Here is a 13,223-nt window from a genome sequence, read left to right as displayed (position 1 = left end):
ACACTTTCCGCAATTGTGCTGGCGTTGAAAACAAATTTTTGCACTTCAGCTCGTGTTGAAAACCACTTTTCGCGCTCCTGTTCGTGTTCAAAACCACTTTATGCACTTGTGTTAGTGTTGCAAAACCATTTGTCTCACTTGTGTTCGTGTTGCAAAACCACTTTTCGCACTTGTGCTTGCGTTGAAAACCACTCTGCGCACTTGAGCTGGTGTTGCAAAACCACATTCCACCCTTGCGATCATGTTGAAAACCACGTTCTACACTTGTGCCTGTGTTGCAAAACCACTGTCCGCACTTGTGCTGGTGTTGAAAACAACTTTTCGCACTTTGGCTTGTGTTGAAAATCACTTTTTGCAATTGCGCTAGTGTTGAAAACCACGATTCGCATTTGTCTTAGTGTTGTAAAACCAATTTCCACACTTGAGCTGGCATTGAAAACCACTTTCCGCAAACGTGCTAATGTTGAGAACCACTTTTAGCATTGGGTTAGTTTTGCAAAACCACTTGGCGCACTTGCGCTCGTGTTGAAAACCACTTTCCACACTTGTGTTATTGTTTCAAAACCAATTTCCACACTTGTGCTTGCATTGAAAACCACTTTACGCACTCAAGCTAGTGTTGAAAACCACTTTTCGCAATTGGGTTCGTGTTGTAAACCACTTTTCGCACTTGTGTTAGTGTTGCAAAACCACTTTTCGCACTTGTGTTAGTGTTGCAAAACCACTTTCCCGCACTTGAGCTAGTGTTGCAGAACTACTTTCCGCACTTGTGCTGGTGTTGAATACCACTTTTTGCAATTGTGTTAGTGTTGCAAAACCACTTTCCACACTTGGGCTGGCGTTGAATACCACTTTCCGCACTTGAGCTGGTGTTGCAGAACCACTTTCACACTTCTGTAAGTGCAGCAAAACCACTTTTTGCACTTGCGCTAGTGTTGAAAACCACAACTAGCATTTGTCTTCGTGTTGCAAAACCAATTTCCACACGTGTGCTGGCATTGAAAACCACTTTCCGCACTTGTGCTTGTGTTGAAAACCACTTTTCGCAATTGGGTTAGTGTTGCAAAACCACTTTCCACACTTGTGCTACTGTTGTAAACCACTTTTCGCACTTGTGATAGTGTTGCAAAACCACTTTCCACACTTGAGCTGGTGTTGAGAACCACTATTACACTTCTGTAAGTGCAGCAAAACCACTTTTTGCACTTGCGCTAGTGTTGCAGAACCACTTTTCGCAATTGGGTTAGTGTTGCAAAACCACTTTCCGCACTTGTGCTACTGTTGTAAACCACTTTTCGCACTTGTGATAGTGTTGCAAAACCATTTTCCGCACTTGTGCTGGTGCTGAAAACCACTTTCCGCACTTGAACTAGTGTTGCAGAACTACTGTCCGCACTTGTGCTGGCATTGAAAACCACTTTCCGCACTTGAGCTAGTGTTGCAGAACCACTTTTCGCACTTGTGCTGGCATTGAAAACCACTTTTTGCACTTGTGTTAGTGTTGCAAAACCACTTTTCGCACTTGTGTTATTGTTGCAAAAACAACATTCCGCACTCGTGCTGGCCTTGAAAACTACCTATCGCACTTGTGTTAGTATTGCAAAACCACTTTTACACTTGTGTTAGTGTGGCAAAACCACTTTTCACACTCGTGTTATTGTTGCAAAAACCACTTTCTGCACTCGTACTGGCATTCAAAAGCACTTATCGCACTTGTTTTAGTGTTGCAAAACCACATTCACACTTGTGTTATTGTTGCAAAATCACTTTTCGCACTTCTGTTAGTGTTGCAAAACCACTTTTAGCACTTGTGTTGGTGTTGCAAAACCATTTTCCCCACTTGTGCTGGTGTTGAAAACCACTTTCCGCACTTGAGCTACTGTTGCACAACGACTTTCCGCACTTGTGCTAGCATTGAAAACCAATTTCCACATTTGAGCTAGTGTTGCAAAACCACTTTTCGCACTTGTGCTGGCGTTGAAAACCACTCTCCGCACTTGAGCTGGTGTTGAACACCACTTTTTGCACTCCTGTTAATGTTGAAAACAACTTTTCACTCTTTGGTTTGTGTTGAAAACCACTTTTTGCAATTGTGTTGGTGTTGCAAAACCACTTTTCACACTTGCGCTAGTGTTGAAAACCACAATTCGCATTTGTCTTAGTGTTGCAAAACCAATTTCCACACTTGGGCTGGCAATGAAAACCACTTTCCGCAGTCGCGCTAATGTTGAAAACCACTTTTCGCAATTGGGTTACTTTTGCAAAACCACTTGTCGCACTTGCGCTCGTGTTGAAAACCACTTTCCACACTTGTGTTATTGTTTCAAAACCAATTTCCACACTTGTGCTTGAATTGAAAACCACTTTTCGCAATTGGGTTCGTGTTGCAAACCACTTTTCGCCCTTGTGTTAGTGTTGCAAAACCACTTTCCACACTTGTGCTGGCATTGAATACCACTTTCCGCATTTGAGCTGGTGTTGCAGAACCAATTTCACACTTCTGTTAGTGCAGCAAAACCACTTTTTGCACTTGCGCTCGTGTTTAAAACCACAACTCGCATTTGTCTTCGTGATGCAAAACCAATTTCCACACGTGTGCTGGCATTGAAAACCACTTTCCGCACTTGTGCTAGTGTTGAAAACCACTTTTCGCAATTGTGTTAAGGTTGCAAAACCACTTTCCGCACTTGTGCTACTGTTGTAAACCACTTTTCGCCCTTGTGATAGTGTTGCAAAACCTTTTTCCGCACTTGTGCTTGCGTTGAAAACCACTTTCCGCACTTGAGCTGGTGTTGAGAACCACTTTTACACTCTGTTTGTGCAGCAAAACCACTTTTTGCACTTGCGCTAGTGTTGAAAACCACAACTCGCATTTGTCTTCGTGTTGCAAAACCAATTTCCACACGTGTGCTGGCATTGAAAACCACTTTCCGCACTTGTGCTAGTGTTGAAAACCACTTTTCGCACTTGTGTTAGTATTGCAAAACCACTTTCTGCACTTGTGCTACTGTTTTAAACCACTTTTCGCACTTGTGTTAGTGTTGCAAAACCATTTTCCGCACTGGTGCTGGCGTTGAATACCACTTTCCGCATTTGAGCTGGTGTTGCAGAACCATTTTCACACTCTGTTAGTGCAGCAAAACCACTTTTTGCACTTGCGCTAGTGTTTAAAACCACAACTCGCATTTGTCTTCGTGTTGCAAAACCAATTTCCACATGTGTGCTGGCATTGAAAACCACTTTTCGCACTTGTCCTAGTGTTGAAAACCACTTTTTGCAATTGGGTTAGTGTTGCAAAATCACTTTCCGCACTCGTGCTACTGTTGTAAACCACTTTTCGCACTTGTGTTAGTGTTGCAAAACCACTTTTCGCACTTGTGTTAGTGTTGCAAAACCAATTTCCCGCACTTGAGCTAGTGTTGCAGAACTACTTTCCGCACTTGTGCTGGCATTGAAAACCACTTTCCGCACTTGAGCTGGTGTTGCAGAACCACTTTTCGCACGGGTGCTGGCATTGAAAACCACTTTTTGCATTTGTGTTAGTGTTGCAAAACCACTTTCCACACTTGTGCTGGCATTTAAAACCATTTTCCACACATGTGCTAGTATTGCAAAACCACATTCACACTTGTGTTATTGTTGCAAAATCACTTTTCGCACTTCTGTTAGTGTTGCAAAACCACTTTTAACACTTGTGTTGGTGTTGCAAAACCATTTTCCCCACTTGTGCTGGTGTCGAAAACCACTTTCCACCCTTGCGATCATGTTGAAAACCACATTCTACACTTGTGCCTGTGTTGCAGAACGCCTTTCCGCACTTGTGCTAGCATTGAAAACCACTTTCCACATTTGAGCTAGTGTTGCAGAACCACTTTTCGCACTTTCGCTAGTGTTGAAAACCTAAATTCGCATTTGTCTTCGTGTTGTAAAACCAATTTCCACACTTGTGCTGGCATTGAAAACCACTTTCCGCACACGTGCTGATGTTGAAAACCACTTTTCGCAATTGGGTAAGTGTTGCAAAACCACTTGTCGCACTTGTGCTCGTGTTGAAAACCACTTTTTGCAATTGGGTTAGTGTTGCAAAACCACTTTCCGCACTCGTGCTACTGTTGTAAACCACTTTTCGCACTTGTGTTCGTGTTGCAAAACCACTTTTCGCGCTTGTATTAGTGTTGCAAAACCATTTTCCACACTTGTGCTGGTGTTGAAAACCACTTTCCGCACTTGAGCGAGTGTTGCAGAACTACTTTCTGCACTTGTGCTGGCATTGAAAACCACTTTCCGCACTTGAGCTAGTGTTGCAGAACAACTTTTCGCACTTGTGCTGGCATTGAAAACCACTTTTTGCACTTGTGTTAGTGTTGCAAAATCACTTTCCACACTTGTGTTGGCATTTAAAACCACTTCTCATACATGTGCTAGTATTGCAAAAACACTTTCCGCAATTGTGCTGGCGTTGAAAACAACTTTTTGCACTTCAGCTAGTGTTGAAAACCACTTTTCGCGCTCCTGTTCGTGTTCAAAACCACTTTATGCACTTGTGTTAGTGTTGCAAAACCATTTGTCTCACTTGTGTTCGTGTTGCAAAACCACTTTTCGCACTTGTGCTTGCGTTGAAAACCACTCTGCGCACTTGAGCTGGTGTTGCAAAACCACATTCCACCCTTGCGATCATGTTGAAAACCACGTTCTACACTTGTGCCTGTGTTGCAAAACCACTGTCCGCACTTGTGCTGGTGTTGAAAACAACTTTTCGCACTTTGGCTTGTGTTGAAAATCACTTTTTGCAATTGCGCTAGTGTTGAAAACCACGATTCGCATTTGTCTTAGTGTTGTAAAACCAATTTCCACACTTGAGCTGGCATTGAAAACCACTTTCCGCAAACGTGCTAATGTTGAGAACCACTTTTAGCATTGGGTTAGTTTTGCAAAACCACTTGGCGCACTTGCGCTCGTGTTGAAAACCACTTTCCACACTTGTGTTATTGTTTCAAAACCAATTTCCACACTTGTGCTTGCATTGAAAACCACTTTCCGCACTCAAGCTAGTGTTGAAAACCACTTTTCGCAATTGGGTTCGTGTTGTAAACCACTTTTCGCACTTGTGTTAGTGTTGCAAAACCACTTTTAGCACTTGTGTTGGTGTTGCAAAACCATTTTCCCCACTTGTGCTCATGTTGAAAACCACTTTCCGCACTTGAGCTACTGTTGCAGAACGACTTTCCGCACTTGTGCTAGCATTGAAAACCACTTTCCACATTTGAGCTAGTGTTGCAGAACCACTTTTCGCACTTTTGCTGGCGTTGAAAACCACTCTCCGCACTTGAGCTGGTGTTCAACACCACTTTTTGCACTCCTGTTAATGTTGAAAACAACTTTTCACTCTTTGGTTTGTGTTGAAAACCACTTTTTGCAATTGTGTTGGTGTTGCAAAACCACTTTTCACACTTGCGCTAGTGTTGAAAACCACAATTCGCATTTGTCTTAGTGTTGCAAAACCAATTTCCACACTTGGGCTGGCAATGAAAACCACTTGTCGCACTTGCGCTCGTGTTGAAAACCACTTTCCCCACTTGTGTTATTGTTTCAAAACCAATTTCCACACTTGTGCTTGAATTGCAAACCACTTTCTGCACTCAAGCTAGTGTTGAAAACCACTTTTCGCAATTGGGTTCGTGTTGCAAACCACTTTTCGCCCTTGTGTTAGTGTTGCAAAACCACTTTCCACACTTGTGCTGGCGTTGAATACCACTTTCCGCATTTGAGCTGGTGTTGCAGAACCAATTTCACACTTCTGTTAGTGCAGCAAAACCACTTTTTGCACTTGCGCTAGTGTTTAAAACCACAACTCGCATTTGTCTTCGTGTTGCAAAACCAATTTCCACATGTGTGCTGGCATTGAAAACCACTTTTCGCACTTGTCCTAGTGTTGAAAACCACTTTTTGCAATTGGGTTAGTGTTGCAAAATCACTTTCCGCACTCGTGCTACTGTTGTAAACCACTTTTCGCACTTGTGTTAGTGTTGCAAAACCACTTTTCGCACTTGTGTTAGTGTTGCAAAACCAATTTCCCGCACTTGAGCTAGTGTTGCAGAACTACTTTCCGCACTTGTGCTGGCATTGAAAACCACTTTCCGCACTTGAGCTGGTGTTGCAGAACCACTTTTCGCACGGGTGCTGGCATTGAAAACCACTTTTTGCATTTGTGTTAGTGTTGCAAAACCACTTTCCACACTTGTGCTGGCATTTAAAACCATTTTCCACACATGTGCTAGTATTGCAAAACCACATTCACACTTGTGTTATTGTTGCAAAATCACTTTTCGCACTTCTGTTAGTGTTGCAAAACCACTTTTAACACTTGTGTTGGTGTTGCAAAACCATTTTCCCCACTTGTGCTGGTGTCGAAAACCACTTTCCACCCTTGCGATCATGTTGAAAACCACATTCTACACTTGTGCCTGTGTTGCAGAACGCCTTTCCGCACTTGTGCTAGCATTGAAAACCACTTTCCACATTTGAGCTAGTGTTGCAGAACCACTTTTCGCACTTTCGCTAGTGTTGAAAACCTAAATTCGCATTTGTCTTCGTGTTGTAAAACCAATTTCCACACTTGTGCTGGCATTGAAAACCACTTTCCGCACACGTGCTGATGTTGAAAACCACTTTTCGCAATTGGGTAAGTGTTGCAAAACCACTTGTCGCACTTGTGCTCGTGTTGAAAACCACTTTTTGCAATTGGGTTAGTGTTGCAAAACCACTTTCCGCACTCGTGCTACTGTTGTAAACCACTTTTCGCACTTGTGTTCGTGTTGCAAAACCACTTTTCGCGCTTGTATTAGTGTTGCAAAACCATTTTCCACACTTGTGCTGGTGTTGAAAACCACTTTCCGCACTTGAGCGAGTGTTGCAGAACTACTTTCTGCACTTGTGCTGGCATTGAAAACCACTTTCCGCACTTGAGCTAGTGTTGCAGAACAACTTTTCGCACTTGTGCTGGCATTGAAAACCACTTTTTGCACTTGTGTTAGTGTTGCAAAATCACTTTCCACACTTGTGTTGGCATTTAAAACCACTTCTCATACATGTGCTAGTATTGCAAAAACACTTTCCGCAATTGTGCTGGCGTTGAAAACAACTTTTTGCACTTCAGCTAGTGTTGAAAACCACTTTTCGCGCTCCTGTTCGTGTTCAAAACCACTTTATGCACTTGTGTTAGTGTTGCAAAACCATTTGTCTCACTTGTGTTCGTGTTGCAAAACCACTTTTCGCACTTGTGCTTGCGTTGAAAACCACTCTGCGCACTTGAGCTGGTGTTGCAAAACCACATTCCACCCTTGCGATCATGTTGAAAACCACGTTCTACACTTGTGCCTGTGTTGCAAAACCACTGTCCGCACTTGTGCTGGTGTTGAAAACAACTTTTCGCACTTTGGCTTGTGTTGAAAATCACTTTTTGCAATTGCGCTAGTGTTGAAAACCACGATTCGCATTTGTCTTAGTGTTGTAAAACCAATTTCCACACTTGAGCTGGCATTGAAAACCACTTTCCGCAAACGTGCTAATGTTGAGAACCACTTTTAGCATTGGGTTAGTTTTGCAAAACCACTTGGCGCACTTGCGCTCGTGTTGAAAACCACTTTCCACACTTGTGTTATTGTTTCAAAACCAATTTCCACACTTGTGCTTGCATTGAAAACCACTTTCCGCACTCAAGCTAGTGTTGAAAACCACTTTTCGCAATTGGGTTCGTGTTGTAAACCACTTTTCGCACTTGTGTTAGTGTTGCAAAACCACTTTTAGCACTTGTGTTGGTGTTGCAAAACCATTTTCCCCACTTGTGCTCATGTTGAAAACCACTTTCCGCACTTGAGCTACTGTTGCAGAACGACTTTCCGCACTTGTGCTAGCATTGAAAACCACTTTCCACATTTGAGCTAGTGTTGCAGAACCACTTTTCGCACTTTTGCTGGCGTTGAAAACCACTCTCCGCACTTGAGCTGGTGTTCAACACCACTTTTTGCACTCCTGTTAATGTTGAAAACAACTTTTCACTCTTTGGTTTGTGTTGAAAACCACTTTTTGCAATTGTGTTGGTGTTGCAAAACCACTTTTCACACTTGCGCTAGTGTTGAAAACCACAATTCGCATTTGTCTTAGTGTTGCAAAACCAATTTCCACACTTGGGCTGGCAATGAAAACCACTTGTCGCACTTGCGCTCGTGTTGAAAACCACTTTCCCCACTTGTGTTATTGTTTCAAAACCAATTTCCACACTTGTGCTTGAATTGCAAACCACTTTCTGCACTCAAGCTAGTGTTGAAAACCACTTTTCGCAATTGGGTTCGTGTTGCAAACCACTTTTCGCCCTTGTGTTAGTGTTGCAAAACCACTTTCCACACTTGTGCTGGCGTTGAATACCACTTTCCGCATTTGAGCTGGTGTTGCAGAACCAATTTCACACTTCTGTTAGTGCAGCAAAACCACTTTTTGCACTTGCGCTAGTGTTTAAAACCACAACTCGCATTTGTCTTCGTGTTGCAAAACCAATTTCCACATGTGTGCTGGCATTGAAAACCACTTTTCGCACTTGTCCTAGTGTTGAAAACCACTTTTTGCAATTGGGTTAGTGTTGCAAAATCACTTTCCGCACTCGTGCTACTGTTGTAAACCACTTTTCGCACTTGTGTTAGTGTTGCAAAACCACTTTTCGCACTTGTGTTAGTGTTGCAAAACCAATTTCCCGCACTTGAGCTAGTGTTGCAGAACTACTTTCCGCACTTGTGCTGGCATTGAAAACCACTTTCCGCACTTGAGCTGGTGTTGCAGAACCACTTTTCGCACGGGTGCTGGCATTGAAAACCACTTTTTGCATTTGTGTTAGTGTTGCAAAACCACTTTCCACACTTGTGCTGGCATTTAAAACCATTTTCCACACATGTGCTAGTATTGCAAAACCACATTCACACTTGTGTTATTGTTGCAAAATCACTTTTCGCACTTCTGTTAGTGTTGCAAAACCACTTTTAACACTTGTGTTGGTGTTGCAAAACCATTTTCCCCACTTGTGCTGGTGTCGAAAACCACTTTCCACCCTTGCGATCATGTTGAAAACCACATTCTACACTTGTGAGTAGTGTAATAATGTTGCTTCTGGGACACCTCCGTTTAACATGGGAAATCCCTATCTAATGTCATTTAACCCCTTGTCTTTTTCAAAAATCATAAACACCTCTATTTCTCCCACCCTCATCTTTATGAACCTTTTGTCTGTAGTACCTATCCTTAATGTTGTTCATTAGACCACTCAAACACTACAAATATTTGTTTTCTCTTATAGACCTATCATCCTTCTTCTACATATCATCTGGCAGATTAATCTTTGACCCACTCAAACATTGACCCATTCACTTCCATATTAATTCTTTCCCTCCCTCATTGACCCTAAACACCTATATTTCTCTCACCCTGTTCTTTACGAACCTTCTAACCTTTTGACATGTTATCCTTATTCATTAGACCACTTAAACACCTGTGATCCTTCTGACCTCATGGACCTTTTAACCTTTTACTCTTAATATCATCTGGTGAATATAACCCACTCAAACAACGACCCTACAAATATTTGTTTATGCGTGGGAAATAATTTAATTCTCCTACAACTCTCCTCACCGTCTCATCCAACTCACCGGTATTTAAATTAATTCTCTTATTTGTTTTGTGAACTTTTTTACCAGTTGCCTTTTCAATTATACTTATTTGATATTTTTTACATTCATTTTGTTTTCCATTTATATACCACTCGAACCTTTTCTAATTAATAGCTCACTGTTAGGCTCATGCTCACTCGAACCACATACCTTGAGAAATGACGTTGTTTCACTTGGATAACTTCCAAGGAATTCTCTTTGTCTTGTTTCCTGTTTTTCACAAACACACGCCCTCAGTTTCCAAAAGCTGACAAGCACTTCAGTTCCCCGAAATACATTTTGTTCATTATAAAAAGAGAGGTCTCCGAATGGGACATTTAAACATTGTGAACGAAGATGAGCTTGTCTTATTCCAGTCTTTCCTCTGATGAAGAATACTCGCCAGGACATTGGTAAGTTCATTTGGTATTAAACACTGTTAATGAGAGCTTTGTATGTGATTAATTATACAACTAATAATTTATTTTTCCTATTCATTGCAGCAATTCAAATATTGTAAATATCCTGGCAGAATTTCAAGTTGTTTCTCAAGAGTTCCACAACGAACTGAATACGGGTTTGAATAACCTACCTCCGAGATGGTGGGCTCAGAATGAATTCAATGTTTCACCGTTCTTAGAAAATTCACGTGAAAGGTATGATAGAAAATAAAAAACGAGAGGTGTGTGCATGTGTGTGTGCATGTGTGTGTGTGTATGTGTATGTGTGTGCATGTGTGTCTGTGATTAAAATAGAGAGATCGAATTGTGAGGAACAGAAATGAAAAAATGAGATTGTGTGTGTGTGTGTGTGTGTGTGTGTATGTGTATGTGTGTGCATGTGTGTCTGTGATTAAAATAGAGAGATCGAATTGTGAGGAACAGAAATGAAAAAATGAGATTGTGTGTGTGTGTGTGTGTGTGTATGTGTGTGTGTGTGTATGTGTGTGTGTATGTGTGTGTGTATGTATCTGTGAATGTGTGTGTGTGTGTGTGTGTGCGTGTGTGTGATGTTTTGTCAGGCTTACTTCAGCATATAATAGTAATTTCTCCTTATTTTGTTTGCAGTATTAACCTCGAAGACCAAAATTTTGAGTGGGATGATTTTGATTCCCCAAGGAGTGGTTATTTCCTACCAACCTGTGAACCTCTACATTTTCAACTCAACGATCTTGACGCTAAGCTGGATTTTTTCGAGGTAAGCATGTGTGTACGTGTGTGTGGTTCACCGTTTATAATAGGTACACCATATCCCTGCGCATCGTAAGAGGTGATTCAGGGTTGGTGTCAGGAAGGGCATCCGACCCTATATTAATAATAATAATAATAATACATTTATTTTGTATAGCGCTTTTCAAGACGCTTTGACATGGAACATAAATATGAAATAAATATCTCTCCCCTCTTGTCTTTAATAGAAAGAGATTCAAAACCTGAAGACATCTGCTGAACCAACCTTTGACTTGTGCTGGGAAGAAATTGATGACTTATGCTGGGGAGAAGTTGAATGTATACCTCAAGAAAAATGTTTTAATAATATAAAGATTTTAATGTTTTCAATATTTATATATATTTGTTTTGTTTACAATTATTTAATTATTAATTACAAAAAGAGAATAAAGGAGGGAACGGGGAGGTGCACCCCTGCCAAAGACCCTTCACCCCCCTCATCCCACCCCTCCCCTCCCCTTGTGTGTGTGGGGAAGGTGGGGGTGGGATGAGGGGGGTGAAGGGTCAAGGGTGGGGGTGCACGGAGGGTGGGGGATGATGGGTGTGGTCTGTGTGGGCGGGGTCTGTGTGGGCGGGGTCTGTGTGGGCGGGGTCTGTGTGGGCGTGGTCTGTGTGGGTGTGGCTTATGATTTTAATTTATTTAAATTTTTTTTTATTACCACTAATTAAATTAGCTAATCTGGGTGGGGTGAATAGAAATGTTGTTTAATGAATTATTAGCTTTGTTTTTTGTAATTCTTGCGAGTAAAATGAACCCAAGATTTCTTCTCGATTTATATCATTTAATTTGTAGGTCCAAGGGACTGTATCCATTACATCAACGATTATAAATAATTCATTAGTCCATTTTTGTGTATAACCTTTCTCAAAATGGCTTTTCCATTTGTATATCCTTACAATATCACCAACTTTGAACTTGGGCTTTCTCAAATTAATCTCCTTTTCATATTCTAATTTTGTAAATGTTTCTGATGGTTTTGATTTTGTTGATGAATGAACTGTATTGTTGTAATCATCTACAATATCCTGAATTAAATACACCCATTTTTGAGAACCGAGTTGTGTGAATTTTTTATATAATTTCTCTTTCAAAGTACGATTAAAACGCTCAATAACAACTGCCTTTCCTTCATTAAAGGTGCTGTATAATTTAATACCCTTCCCCTTAAGAAATTTCATGAATATTTTGTTATAGAACTCTGTTCCCTCATCAGTCCATAACTTCTTTGGTTTCCTTTTATCCCGATCAAATATTAGCTTAAAGGCTAACATTAAAGTATCACCCCTTTTATTTTTTAAAGGGACAACCCAGGCAAATCTACTCCTCAAATCAATAACGGTTAAAGCATACCTGTATCCCCTGTCATTATTCAATTCAATTAAATCAGCGGACCATATGTGGTCGGTGTATTTAGAATAAACCTTCCTTCTTTTAAACTTTGTGATTATAGGTTTGTGTAATTCTTCAGCCAAAAGCTCCTCAGTCTTGATGACATCATTAGAGCCTAATAGTTTTTTGAGGAATAACCAAGACCAAGTTTCAATTTAGCATTTATCAAATTTTTCACAATAAACCTATCAACTTTCTCTCTCAACGTTGGATTTTGTATCAAAGACAAATTATACAACATTTCGCTGTCGGCTTTATGTTTTTCAGTCAACGTAGTGGTTTTCCCATAAGCAATATCATGCTTCATACACACTTCGTCAACCCTATTTGTAGGTTTAGACCAAGGTTTAGGATTGTCAGCCTCATCTAATCTTTTATCCAAGTTTGTTCCTGGACCACAGAAAGAATACCCTGGAAGGTGTAATTCCCCTGGAATTCCAGTTGTTGTAAATTTACTTCCTGACAGAAACTTTTGTATGTCTCCTCCTCTTTTAGGAGAGATGAATTGGCACTTTTTAGAGCCACATACTTGACATATTCCTTTTTGATAAACTCTATTATTTTTAGCTTTAACATAAGAGATATTTTTAGATTTAGTTTTCTTTTTACATTTGAGACAATAACTCATATTTATTTATCAGAAAAATTCCGACAGAGTATCAAAACCTTTTTGGTTTTCAACATATACATTTCAATCTTTATTTTTAAAACATAAAGAATCCTAAGGAATGCCTTCACTCTCTCCTCCATTTATTTACAAATAAAACTAACTAAAGTCAATAACACCAACATCATCAACCACATAATCTTTTCCTTCTTCTTCTTCTTCACCACTTTCTCGTTTAAAATCTCCCTGAAATTGAAGACATTGACGTTGTTAATCTTGAAAATAATATTTCCATTAGACTTTTC

The 13,223-nt window shown here is 40.6% G+C and overlaps 1 protein-coding gene across 2 annotated transcripts; it reads left to right on the top strand.

Annotated features, from left to right (window-relative positions):
* The first annotated feature begins 9,284 nt into the window (after positions 1–9,284).
* Positions 9,285–11,975, top strand: LOC144892895 (uncharacterized). 2 transcript variants are annotated; one of them, XM_078781307.1, is made up of 4 exons: positions 9,285–10,105; positions 10,196–10,348; positions 10,760–10,889; positions 11,110–11,975. In XM_078781307.1, the coding sequence occupies exons 1-4, from the start codon at positions 10,050–10,052 to the stop codon at positions 11,410–11,412; spliced, it is 642 nt and encodes a 213-aa protein (XP_078637433.1). In that variant the 5' UTR covers positions 9,285–10,049; the 3' UTR covers positions 11,413–11,975. The 2 variants fall into 2 exon arrangements, with proteins under 2 accessions (XP_078637433.1, XP_078637434.1); XM_078781308.1 differs by having other exon boundaries at positions 9,291–10,105; positions 10,225–10,348.
* The last annotated feature ends 1,248 nt before the right edge of the window (positions 11,976–13,223 follow it).

The sequence above is a fragment of the Myxine glutinosa genome, chromosome 7, assembly GCF_964187855.1.
Source record: "Myxine glutinosa chromosome 7, kmMyxGlut1.1, whole genome shotgun sequence".
Taxonomy (NCBI): Eukaryota; Metazoa; Chordata; class Myxini; order Myxiniformes; family Myxinidae; genus Myxine; species Myxine glutinosa.
Note: the sequence above shows the minus strand (reverse complement) of the source record. Positions and strands in the feature narration are given on the sequence as shown.